Source organism: Lissotriton helveticus, chromosome 11 (genome assembly GCF_964261635.1).
Source record: "Lissotriton helveticus chromosome 11, aLisHel1.1, whole genome shotgun sequence".
NCBI classification, from domain to species: Eukaryota; Metazoa; Chordata; class Amphibia; order Caudata; family Salamandridae; genus Lissotriton; species Lissotriton helveticus.
Genome location: NC_136072.1, coordinates 1007154697 through 1007182276, shown reverse-complemented (window position 1 = coordinate 1007182276; position 27580 = coordinate 1007154697). Strand labels below are relative to the sequence as shown.

Genomic DNA, 27580 nt, shown 5'->3' with positions numbered 1-27580 from the left:
ATTTCTTTGTAAAGTTAGAGGCAACCATGACTTTAGTGTACAGGGTTAGCGAGCCTTGAATTCCCTGTACAGTTACAGTCCACCTTCATTTTTCAGTACAGAACAGACAGTGCTGGCTTTACAGTGTTTAATGCAGAGTACATTCTACAGTCACAGTCACCCCCTTACTTTCACTACCACCGTCACAGCCAGCTCCCGCTTCATTTTGAATGTTAACGTCATTAACCAACTCCGATTTCCTGTAGAGAGACACGACGAGCCCCGACGCCATGGCTGCACACGCCCAGTCCGTCTCGGACATGCTGCGTGGACTGACGTGGCATTCACAGCTGCCTGATGTCAGCGCAGCAGCTGGAATGTTTATTCAGAAATAGGTAGACACCGCGACATGTGCTCCAAAAAAATGTCTTATTTATAGAGCGGCTTTAACTGATGGGTTTCGGACCAATGTCTCTTTCTCGATGTACATGTGCCTCCTTCCCTATGCGACCTCTTTGCTCATGCGCCCTCCTATGTTTTACAGTTACTTTGCTTAGAGGCACACTGTGCAAGCTTGTGCCAGCCTAAGAGTGTGCACACCAGTGTTTTTACATTATCGTGTGGCTGATTTCTGAAGACCAGATTTTGAAAACGAAAAACAGGTAAATGGCATAAACGTTAAAGCAGGACTGGAATGTTGCATCACCAAACTACTTATTTGACCGCGGTCACCAACGTCGAAAACAAGACAATAAGGGGAAATGAGATGCAACATTTAGTTGGATACATCACAACATCATGTGTGTTACCGGTTTCCTGCAAAGTAATCCAGCTCTAGTAGACATAACAACTTGCCTTCTCTTGTGTTTAGGCCACCCTCCATGAAAACTAAGACTTCTACTAAATGCTGAAATTTGTCAGGAGTAATAAATGGAGAGAAAGCAAGACTGTTGGGGCAAATCCGGAACACCTGGTCACTCGAGCTTGATTGTGTTTTGTATGCACCAGTTTGGGAGAGTTGTGTATGCCACATGTGTGCATGTCCGGTTTAACTTCAGATTTCAGTTAGGGGCAGAGATGACTGCAAGCATTGCAAGCACCAAGGGCTGTATCATGAAGAGTTTTACTGATTTAGCATAGAGCTGAGCGCCTGTTTATGTAGGTTTGAGGCGCGTAAAGTTTATACATAGAACTCAAAATATCTCTGAATTAATGCGTACATGACAAGTCTTAACAAAGTAAGTGCCTCGACAGGACTTAACAAAGTAAGTGCCTCCACTAATCATCAATCGCACTCATGCAGGCGTTCTGATTCTGCACACAATCTATATAGCTTTTATTTTTAAACAGCGCAACCCGCCGCCCTTTATATTATGTTTTTTTAAAACAGTGTGACACGCCGCACTTCACTTTCAACAATGGCAGCTGCGCCTTTCTTTTCTTCTACGAAGCTCACCAAACTCTATAATACTCCTTTACTCACTCATCCCGAGTCCTGTTCCATGTCACAGACCCCCTATCTGTCCCCATCTGACCCCATCCCGCTCCCCCACACTCACCCCCACCCATGTACTAATCATGACACCATCAGGCGGTAGCTTGTTGTAGGCTTTCCGGTCTTTTCCATGCTCACTTGCCATGTCCAGGTTGGTATAGCTGGCGGCTCTGCTGCATGCCACACTTCAACTTCAACAACGGCGACCGTGCATTTAATTTCTTCTGCGCGGCTTGCTCAACTCCATGCCACCACGGAGACAGTAATTTACAACCCTAACAGGGCGGTGCATGAGAGAAGCCAGCATTTCTAGAGTCAGGAGAAGGTAGGACTGGCACAGAGTCAGTGACCGCAGCGCCAGCTGGCGTGAACTGTAGCATGAGAATCATTAATGCACCCCAGGAGATGCGGACTCGGTTAGAGTCACCTCGTCTCATGGGCCAGAAATGGCCAAAAGCCCAGTCTGTGGGTGAAATTAAGCGGAGCCCGCGCCGGAAGCCAAGGATGGGGGAGGGAGGGGGAACAATGGCACATGGAGGAAGTGTCTGCAATGGCAACCGCTTCACGAACCAGGAAGTGCGGGCGTCCGTGGTAGGAGGGGGGGAGTGGCGAAGGGGACAGACCACATAGTTATATAATGCAGACACTAAAACCACAACTCCCAGAATGCTTATTGCGGCTGACCACAAAAGCAGGGCTGGTCAAAATTCAGTCGTATAACACGAGGCTAGTTAATTCTTTGTGAAATCTAATTAAAAATGTAATGCTTTAATTTCCAATGAAAATAAGAAAACTGAGTTCTTATTTGCAGTTTCAGTATTCTAGTTTTATAAGATTAATTGTTTATGGTTATGACATTGCTTGCTAGCTCTCCCTACAGCCGAGTCAGGTGCTGTTTGGGTAAGAGCCAGTTTAGGTCGCCATCTTGGGGGTAGCCCGGGATCGCCGCTCCAGCAGTTGGGCCACTCCCACCCCCAGCCTGCATTTAAAAGGACTCGCTCTTCATCGCGCACAGATTGCTTGTAGCGCGTAATACCGCCTGAGGTGAAAAGCCGTGAGACTTGTTTTTAAAACTGTAATTTCTGTGTTTTTAACTATTTGTCGCTATCGACATGTGAACTGACCTGTCCCAGGGTGTAGGACGCTCCCGTGATCCCGCTCCTCCCCTCATTTTGCTAGCTCTCCCTACAGCCGAGTCAGGTGCTGTTTGGGTAAGAGCCAGTTTAGGTCGCCATCTTGGGGGTAGCCCGGGATCGCCGCTCCAGCAGTTGGGCCCCTCCCACCCCCAGCCTGCATTTAAAAGGACTCGCTCTTCATCGCGCACAGATTGCTTGTAGCGCGTAATACCTCCTGAGGCGAAAAGCCGGGAGACTTGTTTTTAAAACTGTAATTTCTGTGTTTTTAACTATTTGTCGCTATCGACGTGTGAACTGACCTGTCCCAGGGTGTAGGACGCTCCCGTGATCTCGCTCCTCCCCTCATTTTGCTAGCTCTCCCTACAGCCAAGTCAGGTGCTGTTTGGGTAAGAGCCAGTTTAGGTCGCCATCTTGGGGGTAGCCCGGGATCGCCGCTCCAGCAGTTGGGCCCCTCCCACCCCCAGCCTGCATTTAAAAGGACTCGCTCTTCATCGCGCACAGATTGCTTGTAGCGCGTAATACCTCCTGAGGCGAAAAGCCGGGAGACTTGTTTTTAAAACTGTAATTTCTGTGTTTTTAACTATTTGTCGCTATCGACGTGTGAACTGACCTGTCCCAGGGTGTAGGATGCTCCCGTGATCTCGCTCCTCCCCTCATTTTGCTAGCTCTCCCTACAGCCGAGTCAGGTGCTGTTTGGGTAAGAGCCAGTTTAGGTCGCCATTTTGGGGGTAGCCCGGGATCGCCGCTCCAGCAGTTGGGCCCCTCCCACCCCCAGCCTGCATTTAAAAGGACTCGCTCTTCATCGCGCACAGATTGCTTGTAGCGCGTAATACCTCCTGAGGCGAAAAGCCGGGAGACTTGTTTTTAAAACTGTAATTTCTGTGTTTTTAACTATTTGTCGCTATCGACGTGTGAACTGACCTGTCCCAGGGTGTAGGACGCTCCCGTGATCTCGCTCCTCCCCTCATTTTGCTAGCTCTCCCTACAGCCAAGTCAGGTGCTGTTTGGGTAAGAGCCAGTTTAGGTCGCCATCTTGGGGGTAGCCCGGGATCGCCTCTCCAGCAGTTGGGCCACTCCCACCCCCAGCCTGTATATGAGTGACAGATCCCCCCGTCCGCTGAGCGGACGCGCGCAGCGGGCGCGCCAAAGGCAAGCCCGTCTGCGCCCGTCCGCGACCGGTCGGGGCATGGGGCCAGAACCCCTGTTCAGAGCACGACCGGTGGGGTAGGTAGGATTCCTTACACAAGAGACCAACTCTTATGCCTCCGCCCGGAGACTAAAACAAATTGTGGCCACCGTCTGCAGGCGGATATATATGCGACCTTTACGCTGTGTGGACTGTGCCTTCAACCCACGGACCCTAATGGACATGGGACCGGAGGTGGGTAAAGTAAGAATGTTGCTGCTTAACTGCCGCTCAATGAAGAAACACAAGCTCGAAATTTACGAGCTGTTATGGGACCGTAAGCCTGATATACTCTTTTTAACTGAAACATGGTTGGACGAAGAGTCATCTCCAGAAATCCTTGAGGCCACTCCTTCAGGATATTGTCTACTGCGAATTGATAGGGGGCGCCGTAGAGGAGGAGGTTTGGCGCTGATTCACAAAAGTGAGTTGACATGTACTCTGGAACAAGTTAAATTGTTGAATACTGAGGCAGGATTTTTCATGTTAAAAATTTCCCCCACAAGCTTTATTAATGGCTTTTTGATCTATCGCCCATCGGGCGCAACTGCGCAGTTTTGTGACAACCTGGTGGAACTGGTCACCCAGTCGGCGATTCGCTACAATAAGCTCCTCATCTTGGGAGATTTAAATCTTCACTTTGAGGATCCTGATTGTGCGGAGGCGCAGGCAGTTGTGGAAACACTGAAGTCTCTGAGGCTTAATTTACAGTCGTTCTCACCCACACATCAACTAGGCCATCTCCTTGACCCTATTTTTGCAAACTGGGAAGGAATTAAAGTCATCTCCCCGACTAGAATCCCCTGGTCGGATCATTACCTGATTCCGTTTGAGGTGGAAGTGAAACTTCGGAAAGCAGAGAGAGTAAAACCAATGCCTCAAAAGCGAAGGGATTGGAAAACATTTAGTCAGGAAGCATATAGGCACGCCCTGTTGAACAAACCGCCGCCTCGGTGTGACACTCTGCGGGAGGCATGGAAAGGATATGAAGATTGGCTGTCGAATGCTTTAGATATAGTGGCACCTTGGACAAATAAGCCTCCGGTTAGGAGAACCAAAACGGCCCGTGGTTTAATAAAGTGCTTATGGAGAATAAAGCCAAATGCAAACAATTAGAACGCCATTGGCGAAAAAATTACAACTCAGAGAGCAAACTGCACTATAAAATTGAATTGAATAAATACCACAAGCTAGTTAGAGCGGCAAAGGGAGTCTTCCTTAAAGAAAGAATAGAAATGGCAGACAACCCAACCAAAGAATTGTTTGCCAAATATAAAGAACTTACTGTCCCCACTAGAGTAATGGCACAAGACATCTGCTCTAATGAACTATGTGAGTCAATAGCTGACCACTTTGTTGACAAAGTGGAAAAAATCTACTCCTCTTTTACGGGTAGGCTGGATGTGAGGCCAAACCCGGTCATAAAGGACAAAAGCATGGCCATAAACTCTCATCTGAAGTGTTTTAAATTACCAGACAGATTGACTATGTTGAGCATAGCTAACAGTATTCAGTCAGGTTCCCCTAATGATGCTGCCCCGCCTAACTGTCTTAAGGGAGTCCTGAGGACGTAATAGATTACATCAGTCCCATGGCAACCCTATCCTTTCAGGAGTGCCATGTGCTAGAAGTATGGAAAAGGGCTCAGGTAATCCCTTTGAAAAAGAAGTCCAACTTGCACATCTCTCAGTTACAGAACCTACGACCCATTTCTCTACTCCCATTCTGTATGAAGGTGGTGGAGAAAATAGTCAATGCACAGCTTATGGAATATCTTGAGGAGGGCCATCTCCTACACCCCACACAGTCGGGGTTCAGAGCTGGCCACTCCACAGAATCAGCTGTTCTTTTCGCCACGGAACTTTTGAGACAGAAAGTAGACGAGGGGCAGACAGCAGCATTGATATTATTAGACCTAAGTGCGGCTTTTGACACCGTATCGCACACCTTGCTGCTGTCTCGCCTCGTTGAAATGGGAGTAGAAGGAGCGGCCCTCGAATGGATTAGATCTTTCCTCGAGAATAGAAGCTTCCAAGTGCACTGTCCCCCATTCAAATCCTCCCCCATGAGGTTGAGGTATGGGGTTCCACAGGGCTCTAGTTTGAGCCCGACATTATTCAATCTTTATATGGAGCCCCTAGCTCATATTGTGGAATCATTTGGAGTAGACATCGTCACATATGCCGATGATACTCAATTAATGATTACACTTACCCAGGAACAAAGTGATGAAGCAGCAATTAATTTCTCCACCTGTCTTAGGACATTAGCGAACTGGATGAATGATAATTGTTTACGTCTAAATGGAGATAAGCCCGTATGGTGGCCGACTGAACTAGGTCCGACACCTTCTGCATCGGAGACGGTGAAGAACTTGGGGGTTCTACTGGACGGGAATTTATCCTTTAAACAACAGGTTGGAAAAGTGACAGGAAAATGCTATGGCATCCTAAAAACACTACGTAAAGTATTAGATCTTCTGCCTATTAGTGCTAGGAAAACTCTAATCCATGCCCTAGTCACGCCCCATCTTGACTATGGCAACTCCCTGCTTATAGGCCTAGGTAAGAAAGGGCTTTATCAGCTGCAGCGGGTTCAGAATGCTGCCGCACGTCTGGTGCTAAACTTGCCTCGCAGAGCTTCAGGGAAACAAGCCCTATCAACACTTCACTGGCTTCCTATAAAGGAACACATTAGGTTTAAAGTGCTGTGCTTTGCGCATCGCATTGCCCAAGGGAAAGGCCCAGTGTATTTACAAAAGCTACTAACTATTCATTGTCCCAGACGCAATCTGAGATCACTGGGTACTATGCTGTTTACGGTTCCTCGCGTCCGAAAGGCCAGAATGGGAGGCTGCTCTTTCAGGTATTTGGCGGGTAAATACTGGAACGAGCTTCCCATTGAACTCCGCATGGAGCCATCTGAAGCACGATTTCGCCTTAACTTAAAACTTATCTTTTCTCACATATTTAATTTTCTGTTAGACTTTGACAAGTCTCTTGGCCTGGTGAGTGGTAACAACTACTTAGGGGGTTGACAGCAATTTAGCGTGGGGACACACTGTGTTAAGTGTAACCAGGCGCTTTAGAAATAGTTTTATTATTATTATTATTATTATTATTATTATTATTATTATAAATACCATGTGTGTGTACTACAGTGATCCTAGAGGTTAGGTAGCCATATGACTCCATGCCACTAGGGGCATTGTTTTCCCTGAGCTTTCCTTTTAGAAATCCTTGTTTTTTGCACTGTTATTCCAGTTGCGTCAGTTGAAAGGACCAAGACTACAACTCCCAGAATGCACCAAGTTGATACTGAAATGCCCAGAACTCTAAAGCCGTGAAATTAAGTCATCTGTTAATCTTACCTAGAGACCAGATGTACATTTCAATATGTGTCAGCGAAAATAACACAGTGGAAACTAGACTGCAGCAGACGTTAGGAAGATGTGCAAAATCAGAAGGCAAGGGGGAGGGGGAAAACACTCTCGGACTCCATCAGTGAAGACGTCTGTGAGACCGTGTTGTGTAGTGTTGTCCTAGATTTTTTAGACCTTCTGCTCATACCCGAGTGAAACTGAATAAAAAAGGCACAGCAAAGGTCTTTTTACCTTCCGACTCGTGACCATTTTCCGCCGTTTAATCAGAAAACTAGGCACTCAGAAGTGATTTGTTTACAAGAGGATGAGATTGAATATAACATGAAACAAGCGATGGGGTCTGAGCTTTCACTTTCATGGTCGCCCGCTACTTTCTTTAGACTGGGCTCGTCTAAACAAAGGTGCGCGGTCGGTATTAAAGTGAAAGCACAGAATGGGAGCTTTTACGAATCAAAGCATCTGTTTGTCAAGTCGACAGACGAATGCTTTTTTTTTTCTTTTTTAATAAAAGTGCCCCATTGCGCTCTTTCACTTTATTAGCGGCTGCGCACCTTTGTTTAGACCAGCCCAGTCTAAAGGAGCGGGCCACCATGAAAGTGAAAGCGCGGAATTGGGCGCTCATTAAATAAGCATTTCCTTTTAAGATAGCAGTCTCGGGCTCCGCTGAGCGGGGCTGGGAGCGGCTCTTACCCACGGTGGACTTGCGGGCCTCGCAGAAAGTGTAGTCGGTGAAGCGCTCCATTAAGCTGGTCTTGCCCACCCCACGGGAGCCGATGATGATGGCCTGCAGCTCAAGTCTGCCTGCCGGGGCAGCTGCTTTCGAGCCCTGCGGGACTGCCTGCTACCCAGAGCCGGAGAGCCACCAGCGCTGCCCCCAGCTCCCCTCCAATGCAGCCCGGCGGGAGTCCATGGCCACATGCGGCGTCCCCGCTCACGACAGCCCCGGCCAAGAGCACAGGGAGGGACCTCACTGCTGCCTAGATGCAGACTGTCTGTGCAAGGAGAACGAGCCGAGTGCAAGTGTAGGCGGCTGGAGCAGCAGAGCCGGCGCGGCTCCCTGTACAGGCTGGAAGACCTAGGCCTACAGAGAACAACAAGGAGCGAAGGGCGCGAACCAGGCGCCATGAAAAAAAAAAAAGTAGTTCCTACATTAAAAGATGCCGCCCTGCAGCGCAAGTTACCAGTAGTTGATCGAAGCTGGTTCCTCCAGAAACAGAAGAAAACGGATTTGACGTGACGGACCACCAGCCAACAAAGAGCAAGTCAAGAAGAGCAACGCCAGATTTCACCAATGTTAAGTGACGAAGCAAAGAGAAATGCAATAGGTGGAGTTTACCTAGTAATACTGATTACTTGATGACTCGTAGAGGTAGCGCATGTTCTGCCTATGCGAGACCTAAAAATTATACATTAATTCTTAATTCATTTTTAATTGCATTTGTCGTTTACAGGTTTGGTACTATTTGAACATTTTATATTTTTGGGGAGAATCCACCCAAGGCCCCTTTTTTAATTACCCTCATAAATATTAAAAGTATATCACATTGTGAAACACTGCCACCTTCTGTTCAAACACGTGCTTTTGTCTTACATTGTAAAGACTTTGCGTGCCAACAGTCTTTACGATGTAAAAATGCGTGGAAAATGCAATATGAAGTTAAATCTTCGGCGTAAAGGCTGTTTCCTTTAGTCTGCAGCCTTATGTATGCAGAGAAGGCCCAGAGGGATCAGAACACTTCACAAAACACAAAAGTTAAAAAAAAGTATGAGCACCGAAGAGAGAAGAAATACATCATGTAACAGGTAAACTGAAGAGTGTAAGGGGAGGACATAAAAGGAATGAAGCCAATAGAAAATATCACTACACGACTGGCAGACTACGGTATTTACAAGTGATAAAAATACATCTTACATTTATGGAATGTATCAAGCGTTCTCCATACTTGTCTTAACTAATGTGAAATTATATACAAACTAGGAAACGTTTACTTAACTAATCGGAATACACTGTATTAGTGTAGAGTCCCAATCATACATTGCTGATCGTAAGGAGCATTCATCGAGTGACACGGCGAGAGAGCAACACATCTGAGAGACCTGGGGAGGTAGCAAAACTAGCAGGAACAGCTGTTCGGGAGGTTGAAGAGAGAGGTAGGCACTGTCTTTTAGTCCTGGACTTTCTTCTAGCAGATCAGTGCATTCTGGAAATGTGTCTTTCTGGACCCTAACTCGTGGTATGAGCGATTTGTATATGGAAAGCCTGGGACATGGTGTCCTGATGATAGGAATCCTGGTTTTGGCTAGGAGGGTTCTAGAGAAGAGCCCCAATAGTCAGTAAATTATCTCATTTTTGTAATTACATATTCAGTAAGCTTAGAAATATTATTTGAGAAACTGTGCATTTTATTTATAACGTAAAGTGTGCTACACGAACATATAGGTGTGTGTGATTTATATTCATTACTATTTTATGGATCGATAAGATGTGGTGTGGTCCACCTGCCTTGACGCCATAAGCTTGTCTTCTTCCACCTGCAAAATGTACTTGTTATTTCTATATTTTGAAGTCTCACAGAATAAATCTAGAGATACATGTACAGACTGGTGAACAGCCGCGCAACGCCCATAGGGCTCAAAGGGCTTCAGCCCCACCCCCGCCGTGTGTGTCAGCCCGGGCTGAGACAGCTTCCCGACACGCACTTCGACAGTCCTTGAGCTGCTATGGGCTGGCTGGTCTGGCGTCTCATCGCAGCCGAGTATTCACAGGTCTTTTAAAGACCATTTACTTGATAACAAGGCTTTGTTGATTTTTCACCTGTTCCTAGAGCCCCTGCATCTCCACTCTGTCTATTCCTTAAAGCTGGAAATGAATATGCATTTCCTGAAAAGTAACCTTAGGCTTTATTTTATTGCAGTTTTATACAGCTCGAACTACACCCGAAGGTATTGAGGCACGTTTGCATGAGCACCAGTTACATTATGAAAAGACACATTGCTAGAAGTATTAGCCCCACCTCACCCTCCCGAAATTTGGCTCTACATTGCTGGAAGTATTAGTCCAACCCGAAGTTTGGCTCTGGTTGCGCCCCTGCTGTTGAATGTATTAGAGACCTAAAAGAGTGAAGTAAAAAAAAAATCTAAATAGTATATAGGACAGTGTATAACTGTATCATAAATACTTGATCTTAAATAACAGAACAATAGATAGAAAGAAATTGAGCTTAATCTAGTTTACTATATGTACACTAAGTGAATGGAGGGAGGGGTGGCATTTCAAACTTTTAATACAAAGTCATAGCACAATATCCTTCTTGAAGTTGTGTGTCTCTTGAGCAGCATAACCTAGCTTTGAAGTGTGCAAGAGCCCCCTGAATCAGGGGCCTCCAACCTTTTCTGTAAAAATAGCTACTTTTGTTCAATGAAAATCATCCTAAGCTACTAGTATTAGTGGTGTAAAGTGACCACATCAGACAGGATTACCTTTGTGGCCACCCTATGCTAGATTACCTGCACTGATCCCATCAGGACATCAGGAGGGTTGCCAGCAGTAGTCTAAACAAGCATTTGCAATGCAATAGGTCTCGCATTTACGAGAGTCTGAGCTATTGGCATTGTAAATGACAATGCCCTTTATTTATGTGTTTTTTTTAAAACAGATAAATAAAAGGCATTGTCATATACAATGCGAATAGCTTAAACTCTAGTGAATGCGAGACCTATTGCATTGCAAATGCGTTCAGTGCCCATGCTATCAAGATTTTTTTCAAAGCGTTAGGAGAGAGCATGTGCAGGCAGGACAAAGCTATTTGAGAAAATAGTGCTTGAAAGCTGTAATTAAAGCCTACAGAGTAACAACACATGAAACGGGGGGAGTCCTCAAGGGAGGTTACAAAATAAGACAAGGCAGTACTAAGGAGGGACTACTAAGCCTGTTGACCAATTAAGAAATACAGTTTACAGTGAACAATGACACAAGCCAATGAAAAATATGGGCGGTTGGTGGGCGGTGCTTCAAGTCCATACCTGAATACAGCATGTTTTACAGACCAGTGCATGCGCTGCCCAGGCTCGACCTAAAAAGGCTTTGTACGTTTGGAATGCCTTTACATTGGTACTACATAACGTAACAGGCATCAACATAATAATATTAGTAATAAGTCGCCCCACCCCATTGCCACATGATTTATCAGCTTTGACAACATTTTGGAAATTCAATCTTTTTTGACCAAATATCAGCTTATGAGTTTTGAAAATACACACATTTGTATCTCTAATGCACCCTTTTTAGTTTCGGTATACAGATATTAATTCAACCAAGCAAAAACCTATAAGGAGAGGTACTCACAAACAACTTTTTAGAGAAGACAGGTCATGGGGTGCCTTCCACCAACCAACAAGACAGATCTGCTTAGCAGGACTCCTACTCACCCACATCCCACTCATACACAGAACCAGATAAGGAGGACGTGTTCTCTTACATTGTTACTAAAGCATGGAAGGCCTCTCACTCCGCATCACGGTCTCCTCCTCTCTTCTTGAATTCGGCAAGAAGCTGATGCCATGACTTTGTTAACTAACCAACCTAGCATAGGCAGGGCTAGGGACCCACATCTACTCAGACCCAGTATACCCTCATGAGTGATGGTGCACTTTACAAATACACATAACATAACAGGAGTGTGTGAATCACACAGCTAGTTTGTAGTTACATCTTCCTTGTATTGAAAGCCATACCAGGGAAGCGAGTCTTGAGGTGGTATGCGCAAACCATATGTTTCTTGAAACTAGGCTGTGGCATGGTGGATTCTCTGTGAAAATGGAGTCATGATAATTGGTGCGGGTAGGACTTGGAATTGGACCACTTGCTGTTCATAGATGTAGGGTGTTATCACATGAATGAGCTTGAGCTGGTGGAGAGCATTTTGGCTTTGTTTTTAATATGTTTGTTAATTTTAGGTCTATTGTCAAGACTAAAACCAAGGGAGTTTGAGCTATTGATGATGGTAGGTTTACAGTCTAGGATGGTAGTAGAGCCAAGAAACGTTTGAACAGGAGTGGACAGGTGAGATGAAAAGAAGTTGTGCAGGGATTGAGTTTATGCCCTGAAGAGTCTTTGAGGTGTGATTGTTGCCCATAATCTGTGCTAAGTGGGAGATATAATCTGAGAAGGAGACCTTTAAGTAATTGTGGTTCACTTAAAGCGAACTAATTGCACTAAAACTCTAGAGTACAGTATATAACAAGAAAGAAACCGTTAAGACCTGATTACGATGCCGGTCGGACGAGCGCCTGAGTGACATTGTAACGAGATTGGAACCACCTGACTCGTAGTCGGAAGTTACATTATACAGATAAGGATGCAACCACACATGCGGTAGTTGGAAACATCCATTTTTCTATTGCAGCTAGTGCTGCGGCCGGAAAAGGGCTTCAGCACAAGCCGCAATTGAAAAAGGGATGTTTTTAAACATCCATGCACTGTGTGCCAGGCACCATGTGATGCCTGGCACACAGTACATTAATGTTGGGGGAGGGACCACATTTCGGAGGCCCACGGGGGACGGGTGCCCTAATGGGGGCCCCCAAAGTCCCTGTCTGAGAGCTTTTCCATGTCAGTCTGTCAGACATGAAAAGGCTGTTGGAAAGGGACATCATAATCCCTACGGTGGTGCCTCCGCAGGCACCGCCCCCATTGTTGGATTACATTCCGACCGCCGTCCCGACGTACTCCTTGAGTCTGCAGGGATGGTGGTCGGTCCCTCTGACCGATGCGGTCCAACTGACCTCATCGTAATGCAGTGGCCGGACCGCCGCCCCAGATGTCAGACGAACCGCCATTGACGGCCTATCGGTGGCAGTCCGGCCGACATCATAATCGGGCCCTTAGTGCCAATTGAGAATAATGGTGCAACTGTTCAATCCTCTTAATTTACATAATTTCTAATTCTTGCAGTGTGTTTATCACCCGGAAAATGCACGTTGCTGTGATTGGAGCTGGTGTGATTGGACTGTCTTCAGCTTTATGCATCCATGACAGATTTCACTCCATCATCAAACCTCTGAAAATTGAAATTTATGCTGACAAGTTCACCCCACTCACCACCAGCGATGGTGCTGCAGGCCTGTGGCAGCCATATCTGTACGACAACGGGAACGTGAAGGAAACGTAAGACAGCATTTTCTGTTTTCATTTTTGTTTTAACTATGCAGATGTATTAGATTCTGGGGGATAATCTTGATTATGAGTTTGGCCGTCAAAGACAATGAAAGAGCCGGAAACATGATTAACAGCAGTAATTTCTGCCATGCTGGGCCAAGTAGTTTCGAGAACAACTATCAGAAATCATTCTTTTTTGCTGATCATTCTTTCAGGTTTCTCCTCAGCTTAAAGATGCTGGCAAATTCTCTGAGTATTGGTGAGATTTGGTTTATTACAGGAATAACTCCCAGAATTATCATGCTATTTCCCAGAAAAGCTCACAAGGTTTTCATAATCGTTCAATATGGAAAAAAGTATGGGCCCGATTCACAAAGGTAAACTGAGACAAAAGTCTAACTTTACGACTTTCGGTAGTCACAAAGAGCATTTATGAGTAGTAAAGTTAGACTATTGTCTCAGTTTTACTTAAGTTTTAAACTGAGACAAAAGTCTAACTTTAGCGCTTGTAAATGCCCTTTGTGAATACCAAAAGTTGTAAAGTTAGACTTTAGTCTCAGTTTACCTTTGTGAATTGGGCCCTATGATATTTTTTCCATTCTGCTCATTTACTGGCTAGTGCATAATCATGACCACAGAATTCTAGAAATGTATTTTAATACTAATGGATGTAAATAGCTTATTTATTTAAGCCCATCTTCACCAGAACTAAAGCTAGTTTTTTGCTATCTAATGTATAGTGAGTGCCTTTCTTGAAAGCAAAATAGATATTCCCAGTTAATCCACCCCTGAATTATCTTCCCAAAAACCAAGCAATAATCCCTGCCTCTTAGTGAGGATTGCACCGCTTCCACTAAATTAATCTTGTGATAGATTTGCAAGGTGTAGAGTTGGTCAATGTGTGATGCAGCACAGGTTGATCAGGCCGGCTTCATTGTCAGATTGTGAGCAACCATGAAATAGGTAGGACGCAAGCATTGTTCAGTGGCAGGAAAAGTGGAGCGGTTGTGGTGCCCCAAGCCTCGACCAGAGGCCCAAAAGCTTATCTTTCACAGGGTAAACCAGTTGACAGGCTCAGTCAGTAGCGGTGTCACTCAGTGTCTGACCTGCACACGCCCAGCGGCGTAGCGAGGGTTGCCAGCAACCGTTGCAACATTTTTAAAGTAAGTATAGCGCCCACTAACCAGTGGACCGTTAGTTCAGGAAGTGCTAACGGTCCACGGGTTAGTGGGCGCAATACTTTCTTTTAAAATTCTGCGTCCCTCAGAATTTTGCGCCCGGGGCAACCACCCCTGTGGATCCCCTCCCCCTCCACCCCAATTGCACACGCCCCACACAGGACGGCATCAGTCATCATGAGACTGAATGGCACCCAAAGTGCTGCCCCAGAATTTCAACAGCAAAGAGGCACAGATTTGCCTTAATCTGAGCTAGGTGTGCAATCATGCGACTGGTCTTTGTATGGAGCAGTGGCATTGTGCATTGTACCATCTGGTGAACGAGGGGTTCTGCATTCTCTGTGTTGGAGGATTGTGTAGTCTGAAAATTGTCACAGCGCTACAACGAGGCAGTGGGACGTTTTACATTCTTGGGTGTTGTGCAGTTGCAGTACTGGGGCGTGGTGCATTCTGGGACAGTATGTAGACTGATGAAATTGAGGAATTTTGAGCATTGGGTCTTTATGCAATGTGAGGACTTGGATGTTGGGAATTCTGGAGATTTATGTCATTTAGTGGTAGTCGGGGAACAGGGGCAGATGCTGCATTTTAACTGCAATATTTATTACCTTCTTCTTTTCAGCCAATGGAACAAAGAAACATTTGACTACCTGTTGAAGTGCGTCCATTCTGAGGAAGCTGACAAGATGGGAGTGTTCCTGGAGTCTACATACAATCTCACAAGCAGACCAACGCCAGTATGTGTGCTCTTAACACAGTATGGATTGTGTAGGGAAAACTGTTTCCCAAATGCAGCAAAGGTTTAGACTTCTAGTCATAGGATTCGATTGCTGGCATTCCGATCTGTATTTAATCATTCAATCCCACCCAGTGCCATGGCCGTAGTACAGCCCCCGTCACAGGTTATCGCTTTGAAGTGCACCACTAGATTTTTTAACTCCACTTAATTCTGATGCACTTATGGTCCTTTTTAACTCTCCAGTAATCGTGTCATTCTACTTCTTCAGCGTTAATGTCCTGGTCATATCCCTCTCTCATCCACGAATTAATCCTCTCTAAATAGTGCTAGGCCTACCTAACCTACACCGGTTCGCCTCAGTAGACGGATATCCAAAACTTTGCTTTCTTAAAGTTAGTTGTTGTTTTTGCCATCACTCGTTCCGGTGTATTAGAATACTCGTATTTCCTGTCGTATTACAAGAATTGACATAGGTGTGGTTTCAACTGTTTGTCCCTGCGTAAGGGCTCTGACCTCAAAGGATGGATGTTCCCTTCCACTGAGAGTAGCTTCTGGATCTTAGTGTGGGGGTTTGAGGCTCATGCCACTTGTGTGTCCATCTCTTCTCAAATGTCCATCGCCTGGTGGCGGGACAGAGCACGTATCCGCTGAGTAGAAGTACCTCTCATCCTAGAGTATTTCAAGTACACCTGCTTAGAATTTGGTGAAAATAAAACACGAGGAGGGCAACTGTGCCTTTGCAAAGTCAGTGTGTGTCCTTCTTTTGGGCCTCTTGGACCTGACCCTGCTGATGACCTTGGGACCTGAACTTGAGGCTTTTATAACTAGCCGTGGCACGTAAACCCTTATTACGAGGTCCCTAGTAATCCCAAATTGGTCTGTAACAGGAGATTCTAGACAAATAGGGATTATAAAGTCTCCATTAACTCCGTGGATCATTATTGTTTCACCTGGAGGCAGCACCTGCCAAAAGGGGGTAAAGGACTAAATTACTAGTTGCCCACGGTAAGTCTCCTCTCTCAAGGCTCCACTCGTAATGCGCATTAACTCTGCCTCTCGGATTTATCGCAGAGCCAGTAAGGCGAACTCTGGAAGAGGTATGGTCAGATTACTCTGTGAGTTACCAGGGACCCCAAAAACAAGGCCCTAAGAGTGCACCTTAGTTGCATTAGCCATTTTGGCAATGCTTATTCTAAACCCTGCTTCTTCTGATGGAGAACTGACCTTTCACCATTGTCTCCCCAGAACATTCTGCAGTTCGTGCCCGCCATTTTACAGCACCAAGAAGAAACAAAAACGTGATGGGTGGGTGTTAGAAATAATGTGAGTTACTAGTAATTACTCAGGGTCACTGCCCAGTCCATCTTTTCGATGCCCATTATGCCACCTCAGACCGGGCCCAACCATTTGCACATCATCCTTGGTTCTGCACCAAACTGCCAGGCCAGGGCCCCTCTGAACGGGAGCACAAGCACCCCCAGATCGACTTTGGCCTGCTGAGGGCTCATCAGTGAGGCATAGCTTGAGCCAGGTGGCACAGTGAGCACGGGGCCCACCTCTAGGGACACCTGGTGCACGTAGGGCACAGCAGTGAGGAAAACAGAACAAAAAGTCACTGGGAGTGCACACGGGGACTAATGCTTCCATTTCATCAGACATGGAAACAAATGATATAGTAAAATATGCGATCAGAAACTTTACATAAGTGTATGCAGTTCTGTAAAATGGGGGGAAATGTGATTAGTGGAGTGCGTGAATTAATTGCAGCCTTTAATAATTACTTGGGCCTCATTCCAGACCTTTGTGTTTTATTGTTGTGTTTGCTACAGTAGCTTCTTGTTATCTGCTAGTTTTTTTCTGTCAAGAGCAATCCTTACCTGAATCTTTTCCGTTTCTTTTCACGCGTATTTACTACTGTTTATTTATCGCTCAAAACAATATGCACTTATAGCAGTAAAACAATGACTTATCTATCAAGATATTAGTATTGGTATTTGCCTGCTCTAGCTTACTTCGTTATAACTCGAAGGGATATTCTGCTTCTTTGCAGTTTAAAGCTATTTTTTTTTCTTTTTCTCAGGATCCCTCATGGAAAGACATTGTTCTCGGATTCAGGAATTTAACGCCAAAGGAACTTGAACTGTTTCCGGGTTACAGGTCGGTACTCGTATATTTTCGAATAAAATAATAAGAAAAATAAAGCATTTTTGCCATTTATTTAACTAAACAGCGGCTAACTGTAACAATAAAGGTTGGAAATGACTGGTGGCTCGAATTTACGACAAAGACAATACCAAGGTCGAGGATTTCAGGGAAGGACAATTAACAGATGTTTAAGCCCACTAGAAAATGCAAAGTACGGTTATTAGTGCATATCCCCCTAATTTCACCTAAAACGTTCCACTTGTCTTTATCTGCTTAATGGCCCTGCACCTTTAATTTAGGCAAATGCTCATTGTAAGTGATAATGTTCTGATCATTCTAATTGGCTAAAACAACCTCAAGATTATGTATTCCCTGCTCCTATCGGTTAATCTTTTATCTCCTGATGTGGGGTTTTGCAAAGGTATTTTAATGATACTTGTAGTGAGGGCCCATGTACAGTAGGGTACATAAACAAAGAATGCACTAGTTCATCTTTATATAATGGAAGCATTTATTTCATGTGCGAGTGAGCGAGTCGAGGGAAAATTTAAAGACTTTGGGCCTGATTCTGATGCAGTTTGGAAAGCTTCCCGACCGAATGGGTTTGGGAATGGTTTCCAACTGAATCCGATCGGGAGAGTCCAACCGACCGAGTGCGATGCATCCGGATGCTTCCAGATACAATTTGGTTGTAATCCCATTGACTTCAATGGGAGCCTTTGTTCCGACAGAATGCATAGGCTTCCATTGAAGAAAGGGGTGGCTGGGGATAACGGGCACCCTTGGCTGGCACCCCCTGGTGCCTGCCACACTGGAAGACCCATGGGTGCCCCCACACACCTGATTGGGAAGGCTCCAGGTGCAGGGGTGCCCACTACGGGCCCCCAAAGCCTGATTCCGACTGTTGATTCGAGTCGGACGGCACGGTTTGGAAAGGCTGTCCGAATCCATCATCGTACTCGGTCATTTGGAAGCGCAGCCCATATGGACGTACAAATCTGCTCCGTACGGCTCAGTCATTCCAAATGCCATCGTGTTGGATTGGAATATTCCGAACGCCTAACTTGCATCATACTCAGTTGGTTGGAAACCTTTCCCAGATGGTTAGAAAGACACATTACTGATCCGATTTGTTCGGAGCAAATGCCGTTAGGAGGCCTTCCTAACCTCATCAGAATCAGGCTTGTTGTATTGTGTCCACCTTTGACCGAGGTAGCCAAGTGCACAGCATAAGAGGTATAAAAGTAGTAATACAGGAAAGAAATGATAGTGTAAATCAAGTGGACAGATGATTTGGAAGAAAATAAGCCTAGGCATGACAACCGGACTTTATTAGATAGGACCAACTGTTTTGGGAACAGAATAAAGTACATTTCATTTTCAATCTGAACAGTTGTTATTTTACCTTAGAAATGCAAGGAATGCACTAGATTGTTTTTCTAGGGCTTGGTCATTAGTCGGGCAGAGAAGGAAATGTATGAACAGAGGGCTGGGGAGAGATGAAAGTAGGTTTAGGTAAACACAAACCGTTTCATCATTTCTAGCACTGACTCTAGCTGTAGTGTAGCGTATCTTAGAAATTGAAAAAGTGGGAACCTCACCTTAAAAATTCGGATCCAGCTTTGCAGAGTCCAAGATTTGTGGATTTTCTATGTGTGCACAGATAGCACGAATGAGGAAAATCTGCAAAATGTGTGGATTTTTCTTCATTTCTAAATGATACTTAAGGGGAGTGAGGGTTTCTACACAGAGGAATGGGCAGTGCAAATTCTGTGAGCTCCCACACACTGCTATTTTTTAGGTCATTTTCACAAACATTTCCAATCTTTCCCCCCTTTGCACTTTTAAGAGTACATCTAGATGAAATGCACCTTAATGGTGCTGAATGTTTTAGAAACTGCCTGAAACACCTACCTTTTGTGAAAATAAGCGAACTTGAAACTTTTCAACTTGTAAGATCTACAAAAATGTGCTAGGTATTTCTCCCCCCCCAAAATATTTTTGGGCATGTGCTTTGGGCTTTTGTGAGTGAGGAAGTCCACATATCTACTATGTCTCATCAGAAATGTATGACTCTTCTGTGAATCTGACCAGATATCTGAGCATGACTGGCCACCTACCTAAGAATCTCTGTGACTCTTGCTCCCTTATGAAGCAAGTAGGGTTGTGAGAATAACACAGTGATGCAAGGATATTGTATTACGGGAGGGGCTGAATTTGGTGATGCTGCACATCACATCCACTAGGCCTGCACCGTTTCACCTTCTTTATCATCTTGCTTGAATTTCAGCTATGGCTGGTTTAACACGTCCATCATGATAGAAGGCAAGAGCTACTTACCATGGCTGATGGAGAGGTACGTGCTTTCTTGCTAAAGTTGGTCAGAATTTCATTTTAGCATGATAATGCTTAGTAAAGGGATGTTGTTTCTTTAAGGACATGATTTACTTTGGGGGAAATAAATCGATAAAAAATGGTTTAAATTATCAGTCAACCCTATGTTTTTTTTTACTAGTGCCAGACTTCTTTGCATGAATCTTTTTTGCGATCTGTTCTCTTTTCAATTTGGCATCCAAAAGTGAGAGGTGGTTATTCTAGATTAAAAGAAAGCATTGCCGATACTACAGATATCCAGTGTTTTTTTCTGGTTTCAATGTTTTTAATATACATTAGAGCATTGGAATGTTGGCAACTCCATGGAAGAAAATAGAGCAGCAGCAGTGGGCTATACATTCTGGAAATAAGCCCACTGCTGTCAATTTACCAATGTCCTAATCCACAGCCTCTGACCCTCCCTCTACCCTGCCTCTCCATGGGCGGTGTGAATTGCAGAGAGGCGTGGGAGAGCCATAGGCTGTAGAAAAGGGACGAACAAGACTGCCCCCTTCTTTCCATTGCTTTCAGTGTCACTGAAGCCTCAGAAGGAAGGAGGCGTGAAGTCAGCTTAGCTCCTGTCTCCCTCAGCTCTTCCAAACAAATTAAAACAGTTTGGCAGAACCCAAGAAGAATGAGGGGCTGACTGTTGCCATCATCGCAATACCTGAGATGTGTACATGCGCTATTGTCTGTTAGGTGCAGACACACAAAGCAAGAGCTGTGAAAAGAACTGTAGCTTCAGAGGTACGAAGGGTTGTGAACCTCCTGCGTCTTCCAGAAGGCTGCTTTTTTAAGTTATGAAATTCCGCTCTCTTTGGGCAGAATGTTCTTATAACCTATAACAGCCGCTAAAGGCCATTGGCTCGGGCTTATAACGCTGGAGCAGGCCTTTAGTTGCCTGTATTGCCCGCTGGAGAGCTATAAGAATATAATCTACTATTCCTGCCTCTGCTTAATTAAAAGGAATTCCCTAAAATGGAGTAATAGGAATGTCAGAAGAGTGATGAAATTACGGATGTGAGGTCAAACGACTATGTAATATCTCATCAGTTAAGGCTGATATCGTCAACTCATTGCCTAAGATGTTGTTATTTCACTGATCATCTGCATTGTGTTCTATTTGAACCTCTAGGAATTTCCAGTGTAATATTGTAATATGGCACACAATGCAGCAGTCATCTAGGAGGCCCTCCATCGTCTCATAGCTATAACAGACTTGGCTTCTTAGGCATGTAAAAATCAAAGCTCTTTAAAAATAAAAAATGTTGGTCACAAGAGGTGAATCTTGCTCATCATCAACTAGGCGGTTGCCTTCTTATGATCATGCACGGTGATACCAGAGTTGTCCCTCTCAGCACAATCTCTGCTCCTACAATCATCCATTCCTTTCTCACGCGCCCTCTCCCCTACTCACATTCCTGACCTAAACTTATGTATGTCAACTCATGCAAGAGTTTAAGCCAAACAGTCCGCTGGTCTTTGCTGGAAGTAAAGGCTTTTCAAAGTGTACCTTATCACTTCCATCGAAAGCTTCTACTTACATTTTGAGAATCACGTGAGATCATCACTGTTTCTGTTGTCAGCCTGATCACACTTAAACCCTCCTGATAAGATCCACTGGGCAGATTCATAAAATGTTACAGTAAACACTCTCTATTACTGCACCCTGCAGGTTTAGCATCCTGGATCTGAGAGTCTTGAAAAGTTATCTGATCCTTCATGCAGATAAAAAAGCGTTTCCCATGCTAGCCAGTTTGTCAAATCTTTCTGCCAGATTTCCTCTTGAGGTCATGCCTTATTTTCTAAAAACGTATGATTTGTTTGTTACTTGTTAATTTAAATAGTTTATACTGGGAAATAGGATCAGTTCCCTTTTGACATGTAATGCCTTGAAAGTGTAGTTTGTTTCTGTGAAATTAGTTCAGTGCAGTGTTACTGTGAAAAGCAATACTTCAATGTTTTGTAGATAGCCTAAAAATAACTGTAAGACTCACAACACACCGAAAATACATTTGCAATTGTGCCTTTAAACAAATATAATATTATAGGTTAGCCTTTACCACGACCCCTTAGCCCTTTACCCTAAACCCTGAACCTCAAACCATAAATCTTTAACTCTTTACACTTAATACTAACACCTTAGGAATAGCCCTATAGTTAATCCCCTTTACCCATATCCCTGTAACCCCAGGACCACTTTCTCTCATACTCCAAGCACGTACCCTGCACCATTAACTCTTTAACTCTGTATCCCTAATTTTATATACACCCCGTTAACACCAAGCTCTTAGCTTGTATACCCCTCGGCAATAACACATATACCCAAAAAACCTGACCCTTAACCCCTAACTTTTAACCCTACACCAGCAACCATAACCCTACATCCCAAACTCTTAACCCTACATCCAAAACCGATAACCATATGCCCATAACCTTCAATCCCTAACGCTGTATCATTATACTCTGTACCTAAAACCCTATACCCTTAAACCCTATCCCTGTACACTGTACCATTAACCTTTTTTCAAATCATCTTTCAGGTTGTCTAATTTTTTTATGTTAGATAATTTGTCCTATTTTTTTGTACCAGCATTCAATTACATTAATTGTGATCCAACCTATAAAACAATACTCACATACATTGTACAGTAACATAACAAATGGTATAACATAAATACTCCAAAAGGGAGTCATCCATTATGTGTGCTTAATCCTCATTTGTTCATTCTCCATTGTACTTAATGGCGTAACAAGATTTTTCTTTCATTTTGGTACTTTCCAGTTTGTTTCTGGTTGAGTTAGGACATATGCCCTTAAACGTGTTCGGTCAAAAGAGATGGAAGCATGCAATTTAGGTGTTATTATGGCCTTTACGTACCATAGAGAACTGATAAATGAGGACTAAGAGTACATAATGGATGACTCTCTTTGGGAGTGTTTATGTTAAAGATAGAAGATAGCCACTCTCTGTTTAGATGCCCGGAAGATGCTCATAACTGGGCGAAATGCATTGGCTGCACAAAGTCTTTTACCTACAAAATGAAATTTGAATAAAGAACAGTAGAAATTAAGGACAACACCTCTCGATTCATCCTTTTCTAATACAAATAACATTTGGCTGATACATATTGCTTGCTTATTATTATTATTATTATTATTAATATTATTAGCGGGTTTGTAAAGCGCTTGAATCAACTCCCAGGGGAGTATCTCCGTGCTGCAGAAGCACCAGTGGTAGAAAAAGAAGAAAGAAGGGCAGAAAGATCCAAGAAAGGACAAGATCACATAATTCTTAGTAAAACACAAAGTCAGAATAGAGAGTTTTAACAGATCCAATTAGGATTGAAACAGGAAGGTTTTCAATTTATTCCTAAAACTAAAGTGGTCCACGCATTGTCTAAGCAGAAGTGGAAGTCCGTTCCAGAGTGTGGGACTGACCACGGACAAAGCTTTACCTCCCTGTCTAGCCTTTTTAATCCTGGGCACCTTCAAGAGCAACTGGTTGCTAGATCGTAGGGAGTGTGTGGGAACATACGGGACAAATGTATCAGCTAAATAGGAAGGTCCTAGGCCATGTAGTCCCTTATGGACTATACAGCACACCTTAAACTTGATTCTTTGGCGAACAGACAACCAATGAAGTTTTACCAACAGTGGCTTGGAAGGGGTCCTGGGCGGAACGTTCAGGACCAATCTGGCAGCGGTGTTCTGCACCACTTGGAATCTGTCTAGTACTTCTTCATTGGCAGATGCTAGTAGACGTTTACAATAGTCGATCCGACTCAATACTAACGCCTGTACCAAAGTCTTTCTCGTAGAATCAGGGAGAAGCGGAAATACCTTACGGAGAAGGCCTATCATGTGGAAGCAGGACCCCACAATATTATTTCCCTGTTGTTTTAACGATAACTCCTGCTCCAAACGAACCCCAAGGTTCTTGATTACTAGTTTCGGTTCAGGTACTGGGCCCAGGTCTATGGGCCACCAGTCCGGGGCCCATAAGATCTTAGCCTCACCGAAAAGCATGACTTCGGTTTTGTTGACATTACACTGGAGAAAATTTGAGGACATCCATTTAGAAACTGCTTTCATCCCTTCAGAGAAGGAACGTTTGACCTCCGCCGTCATAGATGTAAATGGAAAAAGCAGCTGGGTGTCATCAGCGTATGATACTGGACTGAAACCGAAGGCTCTCATGATCTTTGCTAGGGGGGCCACGACGATGTTAAAAAGAGTGGGGTTCAAACAAGAGCCCTGTGGCACCCCCTTGGAGATCATAACCTCAGATGACTGGAACCCACCCATGCTAACGCACTGGGAGCGTTCAGAGAGAAAGCTCTTCAGCCATTCCAGTGCCACGTCCTCCAGTCCACTCTCAGCTAGTCGTTTGATCAAGATGGTATGAGATACAGTGTCGAATGCTGCCGATAAATCCAACAGCACCAGGACAGCTGAAACTCCCCTGTCCTGGTACATGCTGTAGTGTAGCTCCTATTTTCCCAATAGGCTCTGCGCATTGGAATAGTACCTACAGCAGTAAAGGCCTAGGCCAGACGTTAACTAGGTCTACTACTGTTGATACTAGACTTAATTTTTGGGTTTGCCAGCTAAGCTCAGAGTTCGCTAGAAACTTTCTCGAATGTTCAAGGAAGGAATTAACTCCCCTGATTAGACAAGAAGGGATTTAGTTTCTGACAACCATAGAACATGACAACTTTGCTCTCCCCTAATCAAGAGTCAATCTCGAGAGTCGTGTGAGCACAAGGCAATTATTTTACTCAGTCAGTACGTGCATTCTTAGTCTCATCAGAATGTAGAGAAAAGGAAGAGACGGGCGTGTTCAATAAAAGATGTTATTTATTGATCAGTCTCTTTTCTCATACATGAGAAATGGATCGATATTATTGCAATACTTATAGTTAAGTAAAGTGCATACATTAAAAGCAAGAGTATAAAATAATACTGTAAAAACATTGATATGGTTTCTGAGCCATATGATGTTTAAAATGATTAAAATATATTTACATACACATATACATTTGACTAAACGTACTCAACTGGTGTTTCTAAATACGCCTACCCCGTGTACCTGACCTAAGTCTAATGCGTGGGCGGGAATAGAAAGTTACAGTTTAAGTTAAGTTTGTTTTTGCCAAGTGAATAACTAAAGAATTCTCTGTGAGGGGTTATTCAGTTCTGTACCTGGAAGTTAGGATGAATGAGGAATGGTATCTCTTTCTCTGCTCTCGATATTCCAGGCTGCCTGCGAGGGCTGCCCGAAAGCGCCGGTGCTGGGTCTCTCGGCTTGAGATAGCAGCGCGTCTCTCAGCGCGTCAGGAAGGCGGGGCTGCTGCCAGCGGGGTCTGCTTCTGCTCTCGGCTTCGGCAAGTATGGCTGCTCCGTCTTGTCACCACGCGTGTGTTTGCATAGGGCAAGATCGGCAATATTTATACCTTAAAGGTGCCGAGATTGACGTAAGGATGGACATAGATACGTCAATAAAGATGTCATACGACTTGCTCGTTAGCACATTCTTTACTAAAGTTCTCTGTGAAATCAAAACAATGGCCGCACGGATTATCCAGGTTGTCATAGGTTTGATTTGTTATGAGAACGTCGTATGCCTTATCAGGGGCTGGAGGAATGTCGCTTGTCTAATTAGATCTCAAGCGTTATGACCTAATCAGATAACACGTTCCTGTGCCGTAGTGTGACTGCGTCAGATAACGGTATCTGCATCATGGGGGCTTTTCTTGCCTCATGGGCTGACTGTTAGTTAACTTGATAGTTAGTTTAACCAGAATAGGGTCAGGAATAGGGGGACTGATTCAGAACCTATAGAAATACACGACACCCACTCCACGCTAACTATGGTCATATCTACTAATCTATGCATAGTATAACATAGTACAACATACTATAGAGTATAGTGTATACCTTACCACCCCAAAATACATAAATGCATTTCGAAAATTTCAAATATACTGAAAAATTGCAGTCATATATATTGTATGCACTTAAGCTATGGTTTAAATGCAAAAGTAAACACGCATTTGTATGCATTATTGCTTATTGGTATATGAGAAATACACATGAAATGGCTCTTAATATGGCTATACAGAAAGGAAGTTCGAGACCATTTCATCACATAATAAAATATTTGTGAACATCCCAGCGGGCAACTAAAGTTTTATAAAGTATCTAAAAATAGAAATCTTAGTTCTCTAGGAATAGTTTCTTACTTTAAGCAGAAGTTAAGTGTCCCGAAAAATTTGTGAAAAATAATTTGGGGCTGCTAAAAAATTGTTGTCCGTGAACTGGTGGGAAGAATTGTTCATGTGACTTTATTTTTAAAGTTGAAGGCCGAATTCAGGGAACGCCGTGTGCGAGCTTGCTCAAAAGTCTCTATTTCTGTTCTGGAGAGAACATCATATCATTCAGGCTTTCGAAAAAACTGTCAACAGCTTCATGGGAAAGTTCCACTAAGTCGGAAATAGGGGTAACCATGCATTCGTGCGCATGATTGTCTGCATTGACATTCTGATTCGCATTGCTGACAGAAGGTCGTACCTGTTCGATGCTGCTTTCATCTTGAACTTCACTACTCTTCAATCGTAGTGGTGAAGATTCCAGGAATGCCGTCATCAGGATTGGCAGCCTTTGAGGGCAGCACAAAGCGTGAACCTTGGTAGGAACCAACAGTGTATCTGCATCCACTGGCGCATCCGATTGTAGCGTCAGACAGGTGTCTAACACGCATTCTTCTCCGCATAGCAGACACCTTAGTACAGGTAAAACACACCTTTGCCACATTGGTCGAAATGATAGAAACCAAGTCATGTTTAGGTCTCTAAGCCGGGAGAGTCCCAGGATTTTTGATATCCGGTCCCGGTATCCAATGGCTAGGATCGTATCTTCCATTGTCGCGAGAGTTTGATCTGTGACATGGGTTGCCATAACGAAAAATAAGGACTAAGAATAGGATTCCTGCAATTAGTCCCAAGATCAGGGGAAGTCCGCCAAAAATCGAATGGACGAAATCTGGAAAAATACCCAGTATGGCTTTAAATGGTGTTAATGCCATCGAAAATACTGTCTTAAATACCCCTGAGATCCCATTGGTATCAGAAATATTTAAGATTTCGCTCAGGATTTCCGCGAAATGTACGGGGGAATTAGTTGATAATAATGTATGTATCTCTGCAGTCGTCCTTGCGACTTGTAGATCATACGTTTCTTTTGATGACGTGAGCCTTGTAGGCGTCTGAAGAAGCACTGTTTTCATTCTGCTTAAAGTATCTATTCGAATAGAAGTAATTTTCAAACTGGGCCATGCCCTTGCCTCCCTGTCTGGAAAGGAGCTGGGGAATAAAGAACGTCCACAGCACTTGACCTTCGCCGTCGTAGTGACTAGATAAGGAGTCCCGGGCATAAGACTACAACATCTGCGGTCTACAATAAGAATGTAACTCCCATTATAGAGTCTTTGAAAGAATGGTTCTATTTCAGTTGCAGGTGCGCCTTGCTGGTGACATGAAAGGTTGTATGAATTCCCTTCACAGGCTCCATGCAAACTAATTCCGTTACACAGAAGCGTGCCGCTTAGTGACATAGCACAATTGTTGCCACTAAGAAACACTTTCTGTCCTTTATTACTGACACATGCATGTGAATAGGGCAGGTTCCAAGTTGTTTTAAGGTACCCCTTTCCCAATTTCTCGTACATGCCAGCCTGTATATATTTTTGGCAGTATTGAAACCTGAAGGTTGAGATTGGAATATTTATGATTCCGTGGATTATCCATTC

General features: G+C 44.2%; 1 protein-coding gene across 3 annotated transcripts in view; it reads left to right on the top strand.

Annotated features, from left to right (window-relative positions):
• Positions 1 to 27580, top strand: part of DAO (D-amino acid oxidase) — a 219542-nt gene that overhangs the window by 123234 nt on the left and 68728 nt on the right. For all 3 annotated transcript variants that reach the window (XR_013602555.1, XM_078667401.1, XM_078667400.1), the window contains exons 2-5: positions 13132 to 13344; positions 15136 to 15250; positions 17333 to 17409; positions 19688 to 19753. Coding sequence is in view for 2 of the 3 variants with exons in the window: in XM_078667400.1 (XP_078523526.1) it covers positions 13132 to 13344; positions 15136 to 15250; positions 17333 to 17409; positions 19688 to 19753 (471 nt within the window). In the remaining variant the exon portion in view is untranslated. The remainder of the gene's footprint in view (positions 1 to 13131; positions 13345 to 15135; positions 15251 to 17332; positions 17410 to 19687; positions 19754 to 27580) is intronic.